At 46.0% G+C, this 19,074-nt stretch overlaps 1 protein-coding gene across 1 annotated transcript; it reads left to right on the top strand.

The window, feature by feature from the left end:
* The first annotated feature begins 14,832 nt into the window (after positions 1 to 14,832).
* LOC147988036 (uncharacterized) lies at positions 14,833 to 17,643 on the top strand. Its single transcript, XM_087540499.1, has 3 exons — positions 14,833 to 15,084; positions 16,608 to 17,489; positions 17,597 to 17,643. Exons 1-3 carry the CDS (start codon positions 15,045 to 15,047, stop codon positions 17,641 to 17,643), a joined length of 969 nt encoding a protein of 322 aa, XP_087396625.1. The 5' UTR covers positions 14,833 to 15,044.
* The last annotated feature ends 1,431 nt before the right edge of the window (positions 17,644 to 19,074 follow it).

Raw genomic sequence — 19,074 nt, forward strand, 5'->3', positions numbered from 1 at the left:
GAATTTCTGGATAGCATAAAGGGATACTTGAATAAGAGTTTTTCAATGAAAGACCTCGGTGAAGCTGCTTACATATTAGGCATAAAGATCTATAGAGATAGATCAAGACGCTTAATTGGACTTTCACAAAGCACATACCTTGACAAGATTTTGAAGAAGTTCAAAATGGATCAAGCAAAGAAAGGGTTCTTGCCTGTGTTACAAGGTGTGAAGTTGAGTCAGACTCAATGCCCGACCACTGCAGAAGATAGAGAGAAAATGAAAGATGTTCCCTATGCTTCAGCCATAGGCTCTATCATGTATGCAATGCTGTGTACCAGACCTGATGTGTGCCTTGCTATAAGTTTAGCAGGGAGGTACCAACGTAATCCAGGAGTGGATCACGGGACAGCGGTCAAGAACATCCTGAAATACCTGAAAAGGACTAAGGATATGTTTCTCGTATATGGAGGTGACAAAGAGCTCAACGTAAAAGGTTACGTTGATGCAAGCTTTGACACTAATCCGAACGATTCTAAATCGCAAACCGGATACGTGTTTACATTAAACGGTGGAGCTGTCAGTTGGTGCAGTTCTAAACAAAGCGTCGTAGCGGGATCTACATGTGAAGCGGAGTACATAGCTGCTTCGGAAGCAGCAAACGAAGGAGTTTGGATGAAGGAGTTCATATCCGATCTAGGTGTCATACCTAGTGCATCGGGTCCAATGAAAATCTTTTGTGACAATACTGGTGCAATTGCCTTGGCAAAGGAATCCAGATTTCACAAAAGGACCAAGCACATCAAAAGACGCTTCAATTCCATCCGGGATCTAGTCCAGGTGGGAGACATAGAAATTTGCAAGATACATACGGATCTGAATGTTGCAGACCCGTTGACTAAGCCTCTTCCAAGAGCAAAACATGATCAACACCAAAGCTCCATGGGTGTTAGAATCATTACAGTGTAATCTAGATTATTGACTCTAGTGCAAGTGGGAGACTGAAGGAAATATGCCCTAGAGGCAATAATAAAGTTATTATTTATTTCCTTATATCATGATAAATGTTTATTATTCATGCTAGAATTGTATTAACCAGAAACATAATACATGTGTGAATACATAGACAAACAGAGTGTCACTAGTATGCCTCTACTTGACTAGCTCGTTAATCAAAGATGGTTATGTTTCCTAACCATGAACAAAGAGTTGTTATTTGATTAACGAGGTCACATCATTAGTTGAATGATCTGATTGACATGACCCATTCCATTAGCTTAGCACCCGATCGTTTAGTATGTTGCTATTGCTTTCTTCATGACTTATACACGTTCCTATAACTATGAGATTATGCAACTCCCGTTTACCAGAGGAACACTTTGGGTACTACCAAACGTCACAACGTAACTGGGTGATTATAAAGGAGTACTACAGGTGTCTCCAAAGGTACATGTTGGGTTGGCGTATTTCAAGATTAGGTTTTGTCACTCCGATTGTCGGAGAGGTATCTCTGGGCCCTCTCGGTAATGCACATCACTTAAGCCTTGCAAGCATTGCAACTAAATGAGTTAGTTGCGGGATGATGTATTATGGAACGAGTAAAAGAGACTTGTCGGTAACGAGATTGAACTAGGTATTGGATACCGACGATCGAATCTCGGGCAAGTAACATACCGATGACAAAGGGAACAACGTATGTTGTTATGCGGTCTGACCGATAAAGATCTTCGTAGAATATGTAGGATCCAATATGGGCATCCAGGTCCCGCTATTGGTTATTGACCGGAGACGTGTCTCGATCATGTATACATTATTCTCGAACCCATAGGGTCCGCACGCTTAAGGTTACGATGACAGTTATATTTTGAGTTTATGCATTTTGATGTACCGAAGGTTGTTCGGAGTCCTGGATATGATCACGGACATGACGAGGAGTCTCGAAATGGTTGAGACGTAAAGATTGATATATTGGAAGCCTATGTTTGGATATCGGAAGTGTTCCGGGTGAAATCGGGATTTTACCGGAGTACCGGGAGGTTACCGGAACCCCCCGGGAGCCATATGGGCCTTAATGGGCTTTAGTGGAAAGGAGAAAGGGGTAGCCCAAGGTGGCTGCGCACCTCCCCCCTCCCCTAGTCCTATTAGGACTAGGAGAAGGTGGTCGGCCCCCCTCTCCGTCTTTCCCCCTCGGGGAATCCTAGTCCAACTAGGATTGGGGGGGTAGTCCTACTCCCGGAAGGAGTACGACTCCTCCTGCGCCCTCCTCCTGGCCGGCGCCCCCTCCCCCTTGGCTCCTTTATATACTGAGGCAGAGGCACCCTAGAAAGACACAAGTTGATCCACGTGATCTATTCCTTAGCCGTGTGCGGTGCCCCCAGCCACCATAGTCCTCGATAATACTGTAGCGAAGTTTAGGCGAAGCCCTGCTGCTGTAGTACATCAAGATTGTCACCACGCCGTCGTGCTGACGGAACTCTTCCCCGACACTTTGCTGGATCGGAGTCCGGGGATCGTCATCGAGCTGAACGTGTGCTCGAACTCGGAGGTGCCGTAGATTCGGTACTTGATCGGTTGGATCGTGAAGACGTACGACTACTTCCTCTACGTTGCGTCAATGCTTCCGCAGTCGGTCTGCGTGGTTACGTAGACAACACTCTCCCCTCTCGTTGCTATGCATCACATGATCTTGCGTGTGCGTAGGAATTTTTTTTGAAATTACTACGAAACCCAACAGCGCCCCCCTGCCTCGTGGGCCCCTCGGAGCTCCACCGACGTACTTCTTCCGCCTATATTTCTCCATATACCCTAAAAACATCCGGGGGCAACATAGATCGGGAGTTCCGCCGCCAGAAGCCTCCGTAGCCACCGAAACTCAATCTAGACCCGTTCCAGCACCCTGCCGGAGGGGGTAATCCTTCTCTGGTGGCCATCTTCATCATCCCGGTGCTCTCCATGACGAGGAGGGAGTAGTTCTCCCTCGGGGCTGAGGGTATGTACTAGTAGCTATGTGTTTGATCTCTCTCTCTCTCGTGTTCTTGAGATGATACGATCTTGATGTATCGCGAGCTTTGCTATTATATTTGGATCCTATGATGTTTCTTCCCCCCTCTTCTCTCTTGTAATGAATCGAGTTTCCCCTTTGAAGTAATCTTATCGGATTGAGTCTTTAAAGACTTGAGAACACTTGATGTATGTCTTGCCGTGGATATCTGTGGTGACAATGGGATACCACGTGCAACTTGATGTACGTTTTGGTGACCAACTTGCGGGTTTCGTGACATTGGGAACCTATGCATAGGGGTTGGCACACGTTTTCGTCGTGATTCTCCGGTAGAAACTTTGGGGCACTCTTTGAGGTTCTTTGTGTTGGTTGAATAGATGAATTGAGATTGTGTGATGCATATCGTATAATCATGCCCACGGATACTTGAGGTGACATTGAAGTATCTAGGTGACATTAGGGTTTTGGTTGATTTGTATCTTAAGGTGTTATTCTAGTACGGACTCTAGGGCTGTTTGTGACATTTATAGGAATAGCCCAACGGATTGATTGGAAAGAATAACTTTGAGGTGGTTTCGTACCCTACCATAATCTCTTCGTTCGTTCTCCGCTATTAGTGACCTTGGAGTGACTCTTTGTTGCATGTTGAGGGATAATTTTATGATCCAATTATGTTAGTATTGTTGAGAGGACTTACACTAGTGAAAGTATGAACCCTAGGCCTTATTTCCTATCATTGCAATACTGTTTACGCTCACTTTTATCATTAGTTACCTTGCTGTTTTTATATTTTCAGATTACAAATACCTTTATCTACCATCCATATTGCACTTGTATCACCATCTCTTCGCCGAAATAGTGCACCTATACAATTTACCATTGTATTGGGTGTGTTGGGGACACAAGAGACTCTTTGTTATTTGGTTGCAGGGTTGCTTGAGAGAGACCATCTTCATCCTATGCCTCCTACGGATTGATAAACCTTAGGTCATCCACTTGAGGGAAATTTGCTACTGTCCTACAAACCTCTGCACTTGGAGGCCCAACAACGTCTACAAGAAGAAGGTTGTGTAGTAGACATCAGGCCTCGACCACCGGTGCAGGGCCCGGTGGCGGTGGTTGCTGCGGGGCAGGGCAGTGGTGCACAAGGTCCGAGGCTGCCGCCCCATTACATCGGGAGCCTGGCCCTAAAACGGCCTGAGCCAGTACCGACGAATACAACGCAGCCTCAAACGGACAATGTGGGAGCTGGAGGTGCGGGTATGCTTCGTGCTCCGTCTTACAGTGGTGCTAATGGGCCGCCCTGGGGACAATGGGGTGATGATGGACAGAATGCGTATGGTGATGGCCAACACCGTGGTTGATCATCGACATGTGGTGGTCGTGGATATGCTTGGTAGAGCGATGGTACAGCTGAGAGACCTTTTTATGGCCTCCGGGTGGCTTTGTTGAGGGGGCATCTGACCCTGATCATCGGCTGCGAGGTGGATACCATGGTCATCGTGGAGGTCGAGGGGGTTGGTACCGTAACCGTCAGCCTCCTTCGCCTGTCGTTGTCCGACCGATGGCCTCCGCGGAGGTAGCCGATCCCGGTCAGACGCCGGAGCTGTCCGGTTAGGCTATGGATGTGGTCAGTATGCTGGCCAATGCTGACATACCTGGGACTGAGACTATAGTGACAGGTTCGGTAGAGACTGCAGACAAGGCAGATTCTCATAGAGCGTCCAAGTGGGCTCGCAAGAAGGAGAAGATGTTGTGCTATCATTGTGGCGAGAAGGGCCACTTTATTGCGGAATGTGTGACTGAGCTTTGTGATACCTGCCTCAAGCCAGCACGTGATATGAGGGAATGCCCGATTTTGCGTGAAAAGATATCGACTATTGCCATTTATGGAGTGTATTGTGCTGAGTTGATGTTCTTTGAGTCTCCTATTGTGAGGGAGATCCCAGAGGAGACCCAGAGCATGACTACGGGGTTGTGAAAGTTACCAAGAGTGATGTCTCTGAGACTCAGATTGTGCAGAGGCTTAAGGAGTTAGCGCCAGGTGACTTCTAGTGGGAGTTAGTCAGTCTCGAGGCCAATATGTATAAGATGGACTTCCCTTCTGTTGAGGATTTACAAAGACTTCTGAGTTTTGGGTTGTGCAGAGTGCCTGGCACAGATTGCATCTTGGAGTTCCATGAGTGGAAGAAGGTTGAGCCACAGGGCAAGCCTCTTACTCAGGTCTGGTTGCGTTTTTCTGGGGCTCCCTCGAAGCCGATGCAGGATGCTTGGGTCATTGCTAGCTTGGGTATCTTGGTTGGGAAACTAGAGAGAGTGGACATGGCCTTTACCCGAGCTCACGGGGTGGCCCGACTGCTGGTGAGTGTTCGCGATATTGAGTTCGTTCCTGATGTGGTTAAGTGGACATATAGGGGAGAAGTATTCGACCTCGATATTGAGTTTGAGGATACTGATCTTTTCTCTGAGGCTATCGATGGGACTGATGCAGACATGCATGAGGGAGATGATAATTCAAGTGCTAAGGAGGCGCCAGTGGATGATGTTGGACAAGAGTTGTCCAATGGATCGGGGTCCGTCTCTCAGGCGTCGGGGATGGGACGGCACAATCCTCTTCGGTGCCAATGAACGCTGAGATTTGGGTCGTTTGAGCCAGCTTCTGCTCCTCCCAGACTCTGGAGTGATCGGGTGGAGTCCGATGACGTGCTTGAGCGCACGCTAGCTACCCTGGACTTTGATGTTGCTGATGGTCCCGTGATCGGGGGCCCGGAGGTGATTGACATTGTGCTGACCTCGGTTGAGGGAGGGGAGGAGGAGCTTGGGCAGGTTCCCCCTCTTTCTCCCGCTCTGACCGTTGTCTCATTCCGGATGACGGCGGCTGTGCCTAGGGGAGGGGGTCCTGCACAAGTGACCTCGGCTCCCTCTTCTCCTCCTATGGCTAGGGCGGCGGCACTACCTGTGGCGTCAGCAACTCCCTCTAGCGTGAGAGCCGGGGCGGGCCGGGAGCATGGGCAGGCGCCCCACGCATTCCCCTCCCCCTGCGCGCCGACGTCCCAGGGCGTCGGCTCGAGGCCGACGGCAATGGTGCCATGGAGCTCCCCACCGCTGCCTTCGGTGGCTCCTGCTGCTTCTTCCAGGAGTGCAACCCCGCAGTGTGTTAGGGGTGAGGCTGGAGGCCTTACCTTGAGCGGGGCAACTCGGGAGGAGGTCATCGCTTTTGGAGGGAATCCGGATCCGGTATCTGAGGGGCGACGGTTGAGCTGCCGCCTCCAGGATCATCCGGAGGTTTGGCGACATGCAGCAGTGCTGCGCCATGAGGGCGGCCAAGCGTCGTGACATTGAGGTCACTACTGGTATGTCGGTCAACACCTCTAATTCCATTTTGCATTTTTCTAATAATGAGATTATTAATAATGCAAATCAATTAGGAGTTTCACTAGGTAGTAATGATAGTGAAATCTCTAACTTTGTAAATGATATCCTGGATTTGGAAACAGAACGCGCTTTAGAAATGATTCGAAATATAGCAGTGGCCAAACCCATGAATGACTCCGACATAGATGCATTGGGAGTCAGGGTGCTAGATAATTTTTGTGTGGATCTTGCGCCATCCCTTCCTAAGTCAGAGGAAGAGGATGACACTTTCGAGGCTGAAGTAGTTAGATCCACGGAGCCCGGGTGTGAGGACAGGTTGGAGGATCAAAACAAACCTAAACGCAAGTGAAAGCGAAAGATTTACCCTGGTTCGGCGGTGCGCAGGAGTGCTAGTATCCATACTACTAAAAAAATTCATGACGAAATATGAAAGGAATCTTTTGGAATAGCAGAGGTCTGAAAGACTTGGCTAAAAGAAGCTTTCTTGCAGATGCTTCCATCGAGCATAGGTTGGATTTTATTGCTCTCTCGGAAACTGTTAGAGATAATTTTTCTCCCCAGTTTCTTAGTACTTTATCGGGAGGTTTCGATTTTGATTGGCACTGCCTTCCTCCGAGAGGAAGATCGGGTGGGATCTTACTTGGAGTTAGATGTGAATCGCTGGAAGTGCGAAGTGTAGTGATGGGAGATTTTGCAGTTAAGTTTCGGGTTAGGTCGAAGGCCGATGGGTTTAATTGGGCACTGGTGGAGGTATATGGTGTCGTGCAGCTCGAACTCAAACCGGAGTTTTTGGCAGATCTTGTTCGAATTTGCGGTTTCGAGCAGCTTCCAATCTTGGTTGGGGGTGATTTCAACATTACTAGAAGGAGAGAGGAAAAGAACAATGATAATTTTGATGGCAGGTGGTCGTTCATGTTTAATACCATTATCGAAAGCTTGGGTCTAAGAGAGATAGAGCTTTCGGGTAGAAAATTCACCTGGGCTAATACCTTGCCAAACCCGACGTTCGAGAAGCTGGATCGAGTCCTTGCGAGCGTCGAATGGGAACAGAAATTTCCCTTGGTAACGGTCCAGGCGCTTTCACGCGGAATTTCTGACCACACGCCTTTACTGGTGGACTCGGGTGAGGCAACCCACATGGGGAACAAAAGCTCTTTTTCGTTCAAACTGCCGTGGTTTCAAAGAGAAGGCTTTCTGGATCTGATAGCCAGGGAATGTGCTAAGGATGCAGGAGGTAGGACTTCGGTTCAGCGCTGGCAGAATAAGATAAGGCACTCGAGGAGTTTCTTGCGTGGGTGGGCTAAGCTCTTAGTGGGATTTATAAGGTTGAAAAGGAAAGGATCCTTACACTTATTCAGTCCCTAGATTTGAAAGTCAAGTCCACAATCCTACAGACCATGGAGCTTAATTCTAAACTTGAGGCAGAGATGAGATTGAAAGAGCTGCTCCGTGAAGAAGAATTGAAGTGGGCGCTATGGGCTAAGGTTCGCAAAGTTGTCCAGGGGGATGCGAACAATCAATTCTTCCACCTGATCGATAATGGCAAGCATAGAAAGAAAAGAATCTTTCAGCTTGAACAAGACGAAGGAACAATTTTAGGACAGGAAAACCTAAAATTATACATAACCGAATACTATAAGCAGTTGTTTGGGCCTCCCGAGGATAATTGTGTTTCCCTGGATGAGTCTAGGATTGAGGATGTTCCTCAACTAGCTGCTGATGAGAATGATATTTTGACTGCCCCATTTTCAGAGAAAGAGGTGTTTGAAGTTGATACGTCTCCAACATATCTATAATTTTTTATTGTTCCATGCTATATTATATTCTGCTTTGGACATTATTGGGCTTTATTATACACTTTTATATTATTTGTGGGACTAACCTATTAACCGGAGGCCCAGCCCAGAATTACTGGTTTTTTTGCCTATTTTAGGGTTTCGCAAAAAAAGAATATCAAACAGAGTCCAAACGGAATGAAACCTTCGGGAACGTGATTTTCGGAATGAACATGATCCAGAGGACTTGGACCCTACGTCAAGCAATCAACGAGGAAGGCACGAGGTAGGGGGGCGCGCCTACCCCCCCCCCCCCCAGGCGCGCCCTCCACCCTCGTGGGCCCCTGTTGCTCCACCGATGTACTCCTTCCTCCTATATATACCTGCGTACCCCCAAACTACCAGATACGGAGCCAAAACCCTAATTCCACCGCAGTAACCTTCTGTACCCGTGAGATCCCATTTTGGGGCCTATTCTGGAGCTCCGCCGGAGGGGGCATCGATCATGGAGGGCTTCTACATCAACACCATAGCACCTCCGATGAAGTGTGAGTAGTTTACTTCAGACCTACGGGTCCATAGTTATTAGCAAGATGGCTTCTTCTCTCTTTTTGGATCTCAGTACAAATTTCTCCCCCTCTCTTGTGGAGATCTATTCGATGTAATCTTCTTTTGCGGTGTGTTTGTTGAGACCGGTGAATTGTGGGTTTATGATCGAGTTTATCTATGAACAATATTTGAATCTTCTTTGAATTCTTTTATGTATGATTGGTTATCTTTGCAAGTCTCTTCGAATTATCAGTTTGGTTTGGCCTACTAGATTGATCTTTCTTGCAATGGGAGAAGTGCTTAGCTTTGGGTTCAATCTTGCGGTGTCCTTTCCCAGTGACAGTAGGGGCAGCAAGGCACGTATTGTATTGTTGCTATCGAGGATAACAAGATGGGGTTTATATCATATTGCATGAGTTTATCCCTCTACATCATGTCATCTTGCTTAAAGTGTTACTCCGTTCTCTGGAACTTAATACTCTAGATGCATGCTAGATAACAGTCGATGTGTAGAGTAATAGTAGTAGATGCAGGCAGGAGTTGGTCTACTTGTCTTGGACGTGATGCCTATATACATGATCATACCTAGATATTCTCATAACTATGCTCAATTCTGTCAATTGCTCAACAGTAATTTGTTCACCCACCGTAAATACTTATGCTCTTGAGAGAAGCCACTAGTGAAACCTATGGCCCCCGGGTCTATCTTCCATCATATTAGTCTTCCAGTACTTAGTTATTTCCTTTGCCATTTATTTTACTTTGCATCTTTTATCTCTCTTTATCATTAAAATACCAAAAATAGTATCCTATCGTATCAATCAGATCTCACTCTCGTAAGTGATCGTGTAGGGATTGACAACCCCTTATCGCGTTGGTTGCGAGGATTTATTTGTTTGTGTAGGTGCGACGGACTCGTGCGCGGCCTTCTACTGGATTGATACCTTGGTTCTCAAAAATTGAGGGAAATACTTACGCTACCTTGCTGCATCACCCTTTCCTCTTCAAGGGAAAACTAACGCAGTGCTCAAGAGGTAGCAGAAGCCATTTCACAGAAGAAAAATAATAAGGCTGCAGGGTCGGATGGGTTTCCAGTGGAGTTCTATAAAAAGTGCTGGCATATTATTAAGGGGGATTTGATACCAATGTTCCATGATTTATTCTCTGGTCAGCTTCAGTTATTTCAGCTGAATTTTGGAACGATAACCCTGCTTCCTAAGAAAACAGAGGCAGTGAGAATTGAGTAGTTCAGGCCGATCTGTCTTCTTAACGTTAGTTTCAAAATTTTCACCAAAGTCGGGACTAATAGGCTCACGCAGATTGCGCATTCTGTGGTGCAGCACTCCCAAACTACTTTCATGCCAGACAGAAATATCCTAGAAGGGGTTGTGGTCCTTCATGAAACGCTCCAAGAAATTCAAACGAAAAAACTAGATGGAGTTGTTTTCAAGGTGGATTTCGAGAAAGAGTACGATAAAGTCAAATGGCTGTTCCTTCAACAGGCCTTGCGTATGCAAGGTTTTGATGAAGCCTGGCGACGATAGGTAGAATCTTTCACGCAAAAAGGGAGTGTTGGAATTAAAGTGAATGACGACATAGGTCATTATTTCCAGACACATAAGGGCCTGAGACAAGGTGATCCGATGTCTCCTATTTTGTTTAACATTGTAGTTGATATATTGGCAATTCTAATAGGAAGGGCTAAGGAGGCTGGTCAGGAGGGTGGCTTTGTGCGTCATCTAGTTGATGGAGGTGTGTCTATCCTACAGTACGCTAATGATACTATCATCTTTATGGAGCATGACTTGGCAAAAGCGAGAAATATGAAGTTGGTGTTATGCTTATTTGAGCAATTGACCGGATTAAAGATTAACTTTCATAAAAGCGAATTGTTCTGTTTTGGAAGAGCCAATGAGGAACAAGAGGCTTATAGACAATTGTTTGGGTGCAAATTGGGGGCTTTACCTTTTTCGTATCTAGGTATACCAATTCACCATCGTAAGCTGACAAACAGAGAATGAAAATGTATCGATGATCGATTTGAGAAGAAATAGAGTTGCTGGAAGGGCAAGCTCATGGCATACGAAGGCCGATTAATTCTTATTAATTCGTTTCTCACGAGTATGCATATGTTTCTCTTGTCTTTTTTTGAGGTTCTAGTTGGAGTTAGGAAAAGGTTGTACTTCTATCGATCCCGATTCTTTTGGCAGAGTGATGAACTAAAAAGAAAATACAGACTCGCCAAATGGGATATTTTCTGTCGACCAAAAGACCAAGGGGGTCTTGGTATTGAAAATATTGAAGTCAAGAATATATGTCTTCTCAGCAAGTGGCTGTCTAAGTTATCTGTAGAGATAGAGGCCACATGGGTGCAGATTCTCCGTAGTAAGTATCTTCATTCCAAAACTTTATCCCAGGTGACAGCAAGACCGATGGACTCGCCTTTTTAGAAAGGGTTGATGAGAGTCAAATCGGCCTTTTCAATAGGAGAAAGTTTATAATCGGAAATGGCACCAACAAGCGATTCTGGGAGGATACGTGGCTAGGAGAGGCACCCCTCGTGCTTGAATACCCGCCTCTTTATAGTATTGTTCAACGACGCGACGCTTACGTTGCAACAGTACTTCAGTCCATCCTCCTTAATATTCAATTCAGGAGGACGCTCGTCGGTAATCGTTGGGAAGTTTGGCTCCATTTAGTGAGTAGACTGATGAAGGTTCAGCTGTCTCAACAACCCAATCAGTTGCGCCTGAAACTTACTAGGACTGGGGAGTTTACAGTTAAATCAATGTATCTCGATGTTATCAACTCTAGCTCCATTCCTAGTTCCAAACATGTTTGTAAAGTCAAAGTTCCTTTGAAAATTAAAGTGTTTATGTTGTTTGTACATAAACAAGTCATCTTAACCAAGGACAATCTGGCAAAACGCAACTGGACAGGACCTACTAGATGTAGTTTTTGTGATTGGGATGAAACTATCAAACACCTTTTTCTTGACTGCCTACTGGCAAAAGTACTATGGCGGACGGTGCACATAGCCTTTAATATTACTCCTCTGAATTCTGTCAGCACGTTATTTGTAACGTGGCTTAACGGGATAGAGGCCGAAACAGCGAGACACATTCGCGTAGGAGTATGTGCTTTATTGTGGGCAGTCTGGAACTGCAGAAATGATTTGGTTTTTAACAGAACAACAAATATTCATTTTTTGCAGGTTATCTTCCGAGCCACTACGTTGATCCGTATGTGGTCGCTACTCATTTCGACGGAGGCCAGGGAACGTTTGGTTACTTGATCTATCCGGTGGGAGATGGTAGCACGAGATATTTTCAACCGGTTTGGATGGCGGTCATGTAATAGGATAGGCAATTAGTTTTCCTATCTTTTTATGCAAGCTGGTTGTGGCTTTATGACTACTTTTTTGGCTCTCTGTGAGCTTTTCTCTACTGTCTTTAAGACTTACCTTTGTTAAACGTATTTGCTTTTTAATAAAGTTGGCCGTATACATCGTTCTGATGTAGAGGCCGGGGAGCCCCCTCTTTTTGAAAAAAACTCCATATAGGCATGGGAGAGAACCTGGTATGACAGGTTCGAGCCGTGCCTTGATTCTGCCGAGTGGCCCGCTTACACCGGTCGTAGGTACAGTCCTAACCCAACTATGAAGGTCGTGAAGCGTGGTCGCCGGAAGTGCAAGGGGTTTAGGAACCACATGTTAAACATGCGAGAGAAGGGAAAAGTGGCGAAGAAGCCCAAGTACGACGACTACCTGGCTGAATCACCCGCGAAGGACCGCTGTTCCAGGTGTCATCAGCCCGGACACATCAACAGGAAGAAATTCACCTGCGCTGATAAGAAGGCGGCCGCCGCAGCAGCCGTGAATAGTTCCAGGAACGCCTCAAACCCCACGGCCCTTGCTGGCTGACCTGGTAGATGTTAGCACGATGAGCCTGGCGATGTTATCTTGTATTTCGTTATTTCGTAGCATTAAATTTCCAACGACCGTGATCTACGTATTCTGCACAAAGTCTGCAAATGTGTGGCTGTAAATCTTACCCTCAGTTTCGTACTTCTATTACTTTTTTCTCGAATACGCACGAGAGTGCGTATTATGCATTAAAAGAGGGAGTGGGGTGAAGAGCCCTTCTAGGTTGGTGTTACATGTTTAGATTACATGGACCCAACTCCACTTTGCGGGTTATGATGCCAGGCTAATCCCTCTCCTCGGCCCGCCTTGTGAGCCCTCCTAGCAAGGAGGCAGTGTCCCCTTTGAGGAGACCAGCTTGTTATACTGTTTTTATGCCCGAAAACGAAGCTGCCAAAGAGAATGAAGTCCTTCGGCTTTCCGTTGTCATGGCTGAAAGAACAGTTTGGCAAGCCACCAGGTCCAGACGTTGACGACGGAATTCTTGATCAGTACACCAGGGGTTACCTCGTGTATGTATTTGGGACATTCCTATTCCCAGACGGTTCAGGCGGCACCGCTCCCTGGATATGGCTCCCGCTACAGAAAAGCTGGGAAAAAGCCGGCTGGTACAGTTGGGGGGCTGCTGCTCTGGGGTGGCTCTACCGTCAGCTGTGCTTGGCATGTCGTCGTCGAGACCTCTCTGCAAATCTAGGTGGCTGCGTGGTGCTACTCCAGCTGTGGTCATGGTTCCATCTTCCGGTTGGCAGGCCGAACATCCCGAACTGGCCTTGTGTACCAATTACACTAACACCAGTGGTTGATCCTGATCGCCGTAGCACATACGCCATCGTATTTGAAGAGGCGCCGTGTATGATAGACAACCAACATGATCTATACATGCACTACTCGGACATGTTCGACATGCTCATGCACGATAAGGTAAAACTTCCTGCATCGCTTCAGTGATGCTGTTTGTTGTATGATGCTTAGATACCTCACATCAGAACGTTTTCAGGTAGTGTGGCAACCGTACTTGATATTCTGCCATCGTTTACTGCTCACCTTAACCTGGGCTGTGTATCCGATGATGAGCATTGGCTATGCCCGTATCCTCTTATTAACTTCCACATCGTCGAATACTACAGTCCCGAGAGGGTCTGTCATCAGTTTGATGTGCTGCAGGAATCTATTGTTGAAAGCAGCAGAAAGACGGAGCGAGATCTGCACAAGTAAGTCATAAAACTGGTTCGAGATCTGCCCAAGTAAGTCATAAAACTGGTTCATGGACTTACTGGTCATCTTTCATGTTTAGAAGGACCCGTAACTAAATAGGTCATGATTCATGGACGTCTCTCATCTTTCAGGGTAGACCGGCGGAAGTGCAAACAGACAGATTGGGCGGATTTCCATAGAGTCCATATAGACGCCTGGATATGCATTGGTGAAGCTGTTTTATTACCCGTCATGTAATTTTCCCTACAGTTATTTGTTTTGTTAGGAAATACAAAATCATAGTAAAGAAAATGAAAATCGGTATGAGATTGATACACTCTGTTTATTATAGCCACACCTAACCAGGTTAGTTTGCATGTGCAGCTATCAGAAGTAGAACACATGCTAGATGGCAACTTACTACTTTTATTTTAATTACCAAGAAGTCTCTTAACATGTGTCTTACTCAATGTAGGTGGTCGCCACCAATAACTAATATCACATTGGTGCCTTATGGTTTGGATAGGGCATCATTCATGATGTTATGCCATTGTTTGCCTAGATAGTTGGCGTGTTGTCAAATTAGGACTATTTTTGTTTTCCCTTATTGTCTTCCAATTGACAGATTTGTTGCACTAGTACACGAAACATTGAAAAGCCTCGTGATTCTGTGAAAAAGGGTATGTTTTCTTTATACTGTATTTATATATATTTGCCCTTTTTTATGTTGTTTGCTGAATTTTCGTACTTTGGCTTCTCTGGCAACACCATTGCCCCAGTTCCATAATGAGATAGATATAAACAAAGATCTTTAGGAGATTGTGCTGTCTACTTTAGTAAGTCTATTACTCTTAAATATATGCAGTTTCTTTACTGAATATAAGATAGTGTACAAGCTCTAGCGGTAGTTGCCCGCCGAATAAGTTAATACAAAAGAGAACAAATGCATTATTAGTTCTGACCAACCTGGGTTCAAACTGTTAGGTTGATCTCTATCTCGTTCGAACCCAACGGGTCGAACGGGCCCTTGACTCACGCCCTGATCGGGGGCGCCCAACCAAACCATGGTTGGTGGGCCCCTGTGGCCCACGCTATATAAATAGAGGTGGGGCCGGGGCACGACTTATGAGGTTAATCGCTGCCACAATCCCCACCGACACTCCCTTTCGATCTAGGGTTAGCGCGGCGCTCACGGGAAGCACACCACCGCCACCATCTATGTCCACATCGCCGCCGTCACCACACCACCATGGCCGGCGCTGGATCGAGCTCATCCGCACCTAAAGAAGGTAGGCTCACCGGATCTACTAGCCTACTCCGATCTAAGGCCTATCAATGGTTACAGAGCCAGATCGGGCTAGTTGATTTCAGTACAAAGAAGAAGAAAAAAAAGGAAAAGAAAAAGAGATCCCCTCCCCAAGAACCCTAATCAGAGGGCAAAGGAAAGTTCACCAGCAGAGGGCCTCGGGTCTCGCCGGCAAAGTGTGCCGCCACTTCCGCCGCGCAGTTCCTCTCGATCCCGACACGCATCGGCAAGCCGAGGTGCGGGGAAGAAGAACACAGCCTCCCAACGGGGCAAAGGGCATCGCGAACAAACCGCCCGACGGCGGCGCGCTCACCGCAAGGTGGACGCGTAGCCGGCGAGGGGGATGGTCATGGCGCCGCATAGGAAGCCCGCCGGATCTCTCTCTCTCTCTGTTGTTGTAAGCAGTGGCAAAGATGAAGAGAAGAAAAGAAAGGGGAAGATGAAACAGAGAGTCGCGCGCGCGGCGCGGTGGCTTCAGGTCGCCGTCGCCAGCGGCCAGACCTAGCTCGTCGGTGGCCTCGGGCACCGGGCGAGGAGACAGATCGGAGGACGGGCTTCTCTCTCTCTCTGCCACAGGATCAGGCAAAGAGAAAAAGGGGGGAGGGAGAAAAGCTCGCGGGAGCGGTGGCTATCAGCCCCGTCTCCAGTGGCCCGACGACATGATGAGCGGCGCGTGGGAGGAAAGAATGGCTAGGGTTCGATCGAGGGGAGCTAGATTGGGCGTTTTGTTCGGCCGATCTAGGCGCTGGACCGTTGGATGAAATCCGACGGCCAGGCCGCAAACCCTAGCCAGCCACTGGGCCACTGGGCTTAAAAGGAGCCAAGGCCGCTGCAGCAGGCGCAGCCCACGCGCTGGGCTGAGGCCGGCTGCCGCAGCGCGTAGGCCGTGGGCCGCGACGCTCGGGCCACAGCTGCGCGGCGCGCAGTAGCAGGCTGTAGGGTTTCTCTGCTATTTTTTTTCACAGCAGAGTTTTGATGAACTTTGTCTAGCTTTTGGGAAGATCTTATATATAGTTTCTATGCAAATTTTTCCAACGAAAATTTTGTTTAGAAAATAGAAAAGTTTCCGAATATGAAAATAGAAAATTTTCCGAAAAGAAATGTTCATGAATTTTTATAAAGAGAATAAGAAAGTTCATGATTTTTTATTCGGTCAAAGAGAAGTTTTTGTAAATAATAAAAGGTTCATGAATTTTTATTCATGTTTTTCCGCTGCGTAAATAATCAATGCTCTTTTACATAGAAAATAAAAGTTTATATAGTATTATGTTTTTAACAGCATGTTAAAGTGATTATTAGAATGAATATGATTATGTTATGTTTATGACCAACGTTATTAATAACATGATCATGTTTTATTATTGAAATTTAAAGGTGCATTTATTTCTAATTTTTGCCCAACGGTAATATAGATTTAATTGCATAGACAATTATATGTTTAATTTGGCCAACGTTAGATTAATGCATATGACTGTTATATTGATGTCACTTAAATTGTGATTTTAGGAGGCTTTCACTTGATGAGTTGCCTAAAAGAAGTTCTGACACTCAGAGGTGACAATCACACTGAGTGGAGGAAGAAAGTTGAATTGGCATTTGTCTGTGCTGATCTGGACTGGGTTCTGGATGAACCACAGCCGGTCAGAGCTACAGAGCCAGTAAGAGAGACCACTGATGATGATGCTGCATGGGCTAAAAAGAGGGGAGATTATGCTCCATTGGAGATGTCCTACATCATAGACAACCAAAAGTGGGTCAATGCAAACAAAAAGTGCATGGCCTTTATAAAGAATACAATTGAGAGCACCATTGTGGGCTCCATTGCAGAGTGCACTTCCGCAGGGGAGTTGCTCACAAAGATAAAGAGCCAGTTCACTGGCTCTTCAAAGATATATGCCACCCAGGTGTTAAAACAACTGGTGACAGAACAATACACAGGTGGTGGAATAAGAGAGCACATCCTCAGGATGAGCAATATGGCAGCAAAGTTAAACCCCATGGATGAGGATCTGGAGATCAAACCAAAGCTCATGGTCCACCTAGTCATGGCTTCACTGCCAAAGGAGTTTGAAACTTTTGTTGTGAACTACAATATGTCACCTGGAACATGGGACATTGAAAAGACAATTGCAATGTGTGTCCAAGAAGAGGACAAACTAAAAGCCTCACATGGTGGTACACTCAACTATGTGAAGGATCACAAGAAGAAGAACTACAATCAAAACAACAAAAGTTCTCCTTCAAAGCCACAAGGAAAAGCTCCCTATCAGCATCAGCGTCAGCAACAGTCTTTCCCAGTGGACAAAGATACTTGTCTCCATTGTAAGCAGACCGGGCAATACAAGAAAGACTTCCCTGTTTGGCTGAAGTCCTTAATGGCAAAGAAAGGTAACAACATTGTTTCCTTAGTTAATGAATCCTTCTACACACAGTTTTTGAAATCTACTTGGTGGATTGACTCAGGGGCAACTGTTCATGTTGCAAATTGTTTACAGGGATTCCATTCGACCCGGACTACGCTAAGAAGAGAAGGAGGCATTGAAGTGGCCAATGGAATAAAAGCGGCAGTTGAAGCTGTCGGCGACATCTCCTTGGAGTTAGCTGATGGATTCAAGCTTCTACTTAGAGATGTTATTTATGTTCCTTCATGTAATAGAAACTTAATTAGCGTTTCATGTTTGGACAAAGAAAATTATTAGTGTTATTTTGGACATGGCAAGTGTGCCATATGGTATAATAATGCTTATGTGGGTAATGCTTTACTACATGATGAGCTTTATTTGTTATCACTTCGTGAAAAAGTGCATTCTGTATGCAATGTGAATGAACATGTTTCCGCGTCGATTAAATAACAAAAGAAAAGAAAGAGAACATTCGACTCATCGAAATTATGGCACTATCGCTTGGGCCATATTTAGAAGGGGAGAATAGAAAGATTAGTCAAAAGTGAAATTCTTCCACAGTTAGGATTCTCAGACTTAGAACAATGTGTAGATTGCATTAAAGGAAAGTATATAAAACAAATCAAAAAAGGTGCAATCCATAGCACAAGCACACTAGAAATCATCCACACTGACATTTGTGGACCATTTCCGGTGAAAAGTGTGGATGGATATGACTCGTTCATAACATTCACAGATGATTACTCTCACTACGGTTATATTTATCCAATCAAAGAAAGATCTGAAGCGTTGGATAAATTTAAAATATTCAAAGCTGAAGTTGAAAATCAGCATGATAAAAGAATAAAGATAGTAAGGTCCGACCGTGGGGGAGAGTACTACGGTCGGCACACTCCAGATGGCCAAGTCCCTGGACAATTTGCAAAGTTCTTACAGGAGACTGGCATAGTTGCCCAGTATTCAATGCCGGGTGAACCTCAGCAAAATGGAGTAGCTGAAAGGCGCAACCGTACACTTATGGATATGGTGCGCAGCATGATGAGTTATTCCAACTTGCCATTGGGATTATGGATGGAGGCGCTTAAAACCGCCATTCACATTCTCAATAGAGTACCAAGAAAGTCGGTGCCCAAAACACCATATGAGCTATGGACAGGAAGGGTGCCCTCCCTACATCACTTCAGGGTGCGGGGGTGCCCTGTTGAGGCCAAAATGTTTAATCCAAACATTGCAAAGTCAGATCCCAAAACAGTAAGTTGCCACTTCATTAGCTATCCAGACAGATCAAAAGGTTTTTGTTTCTACTGCCAAGACAGATATACAAAGTTTGTAGAAATGAGACATGCAGTCTTCTTTGAGGACGAAATGACGAGGGGGAGCTTGGTGTTGGGAAACGTAGTAATTTCAAAAAAATTCCTACGCACACGCAAGATCATGGTGATGCATAGCAACGAGAGGGGAGAGTGTGCTCTACGTACCCTCGTAGACCGACAGCGGAAGCGTTATGACAACGTGGTTGATGTAGTCGTACGTCTTCACGGCCCGACCGATCAAGCACCGAAACTATGACA

Source organism: Triticum urartu, chromosome 2A (assembly GCF_056163025.1).
Source record: "Triticum urartu cultivar PI428250 chromosome 2A, HENAU_Tu73, whole genome shotgun sequence".
Taxonomy (NCBI): domain Eukaryota; kingdom Viridiplantae; phylum Streptophyta; class Magnoliopsida; order Poales; family Poaceae; genus Triticum; species Triticum urartu.

Excerpts from the sequence above, each read along its gene's own strand:
- LOC147988036 (XM_087540499.1), top strand. The coding sequence starts at position 15,045 with ATGGCCGGCGCTGGATCGAGCTCATCCGCACCTAAAGAAG. Across the intron at positions 15,085-16,607 it reads CTCATCCGCACCTAAAGAAG|GAGGCTTTCACTTGATGAGT; the intron begins GTAGGCTCACCG and ends TTGTGATTTTAG. Across the intron at positions 17,490-17,596 it reads GTCCTTAATGGCAAAGAAAG|GGATTCCATTCGACCCGGAC; the intron begins GTAACAACATTG and ends AATTGTTTACAG.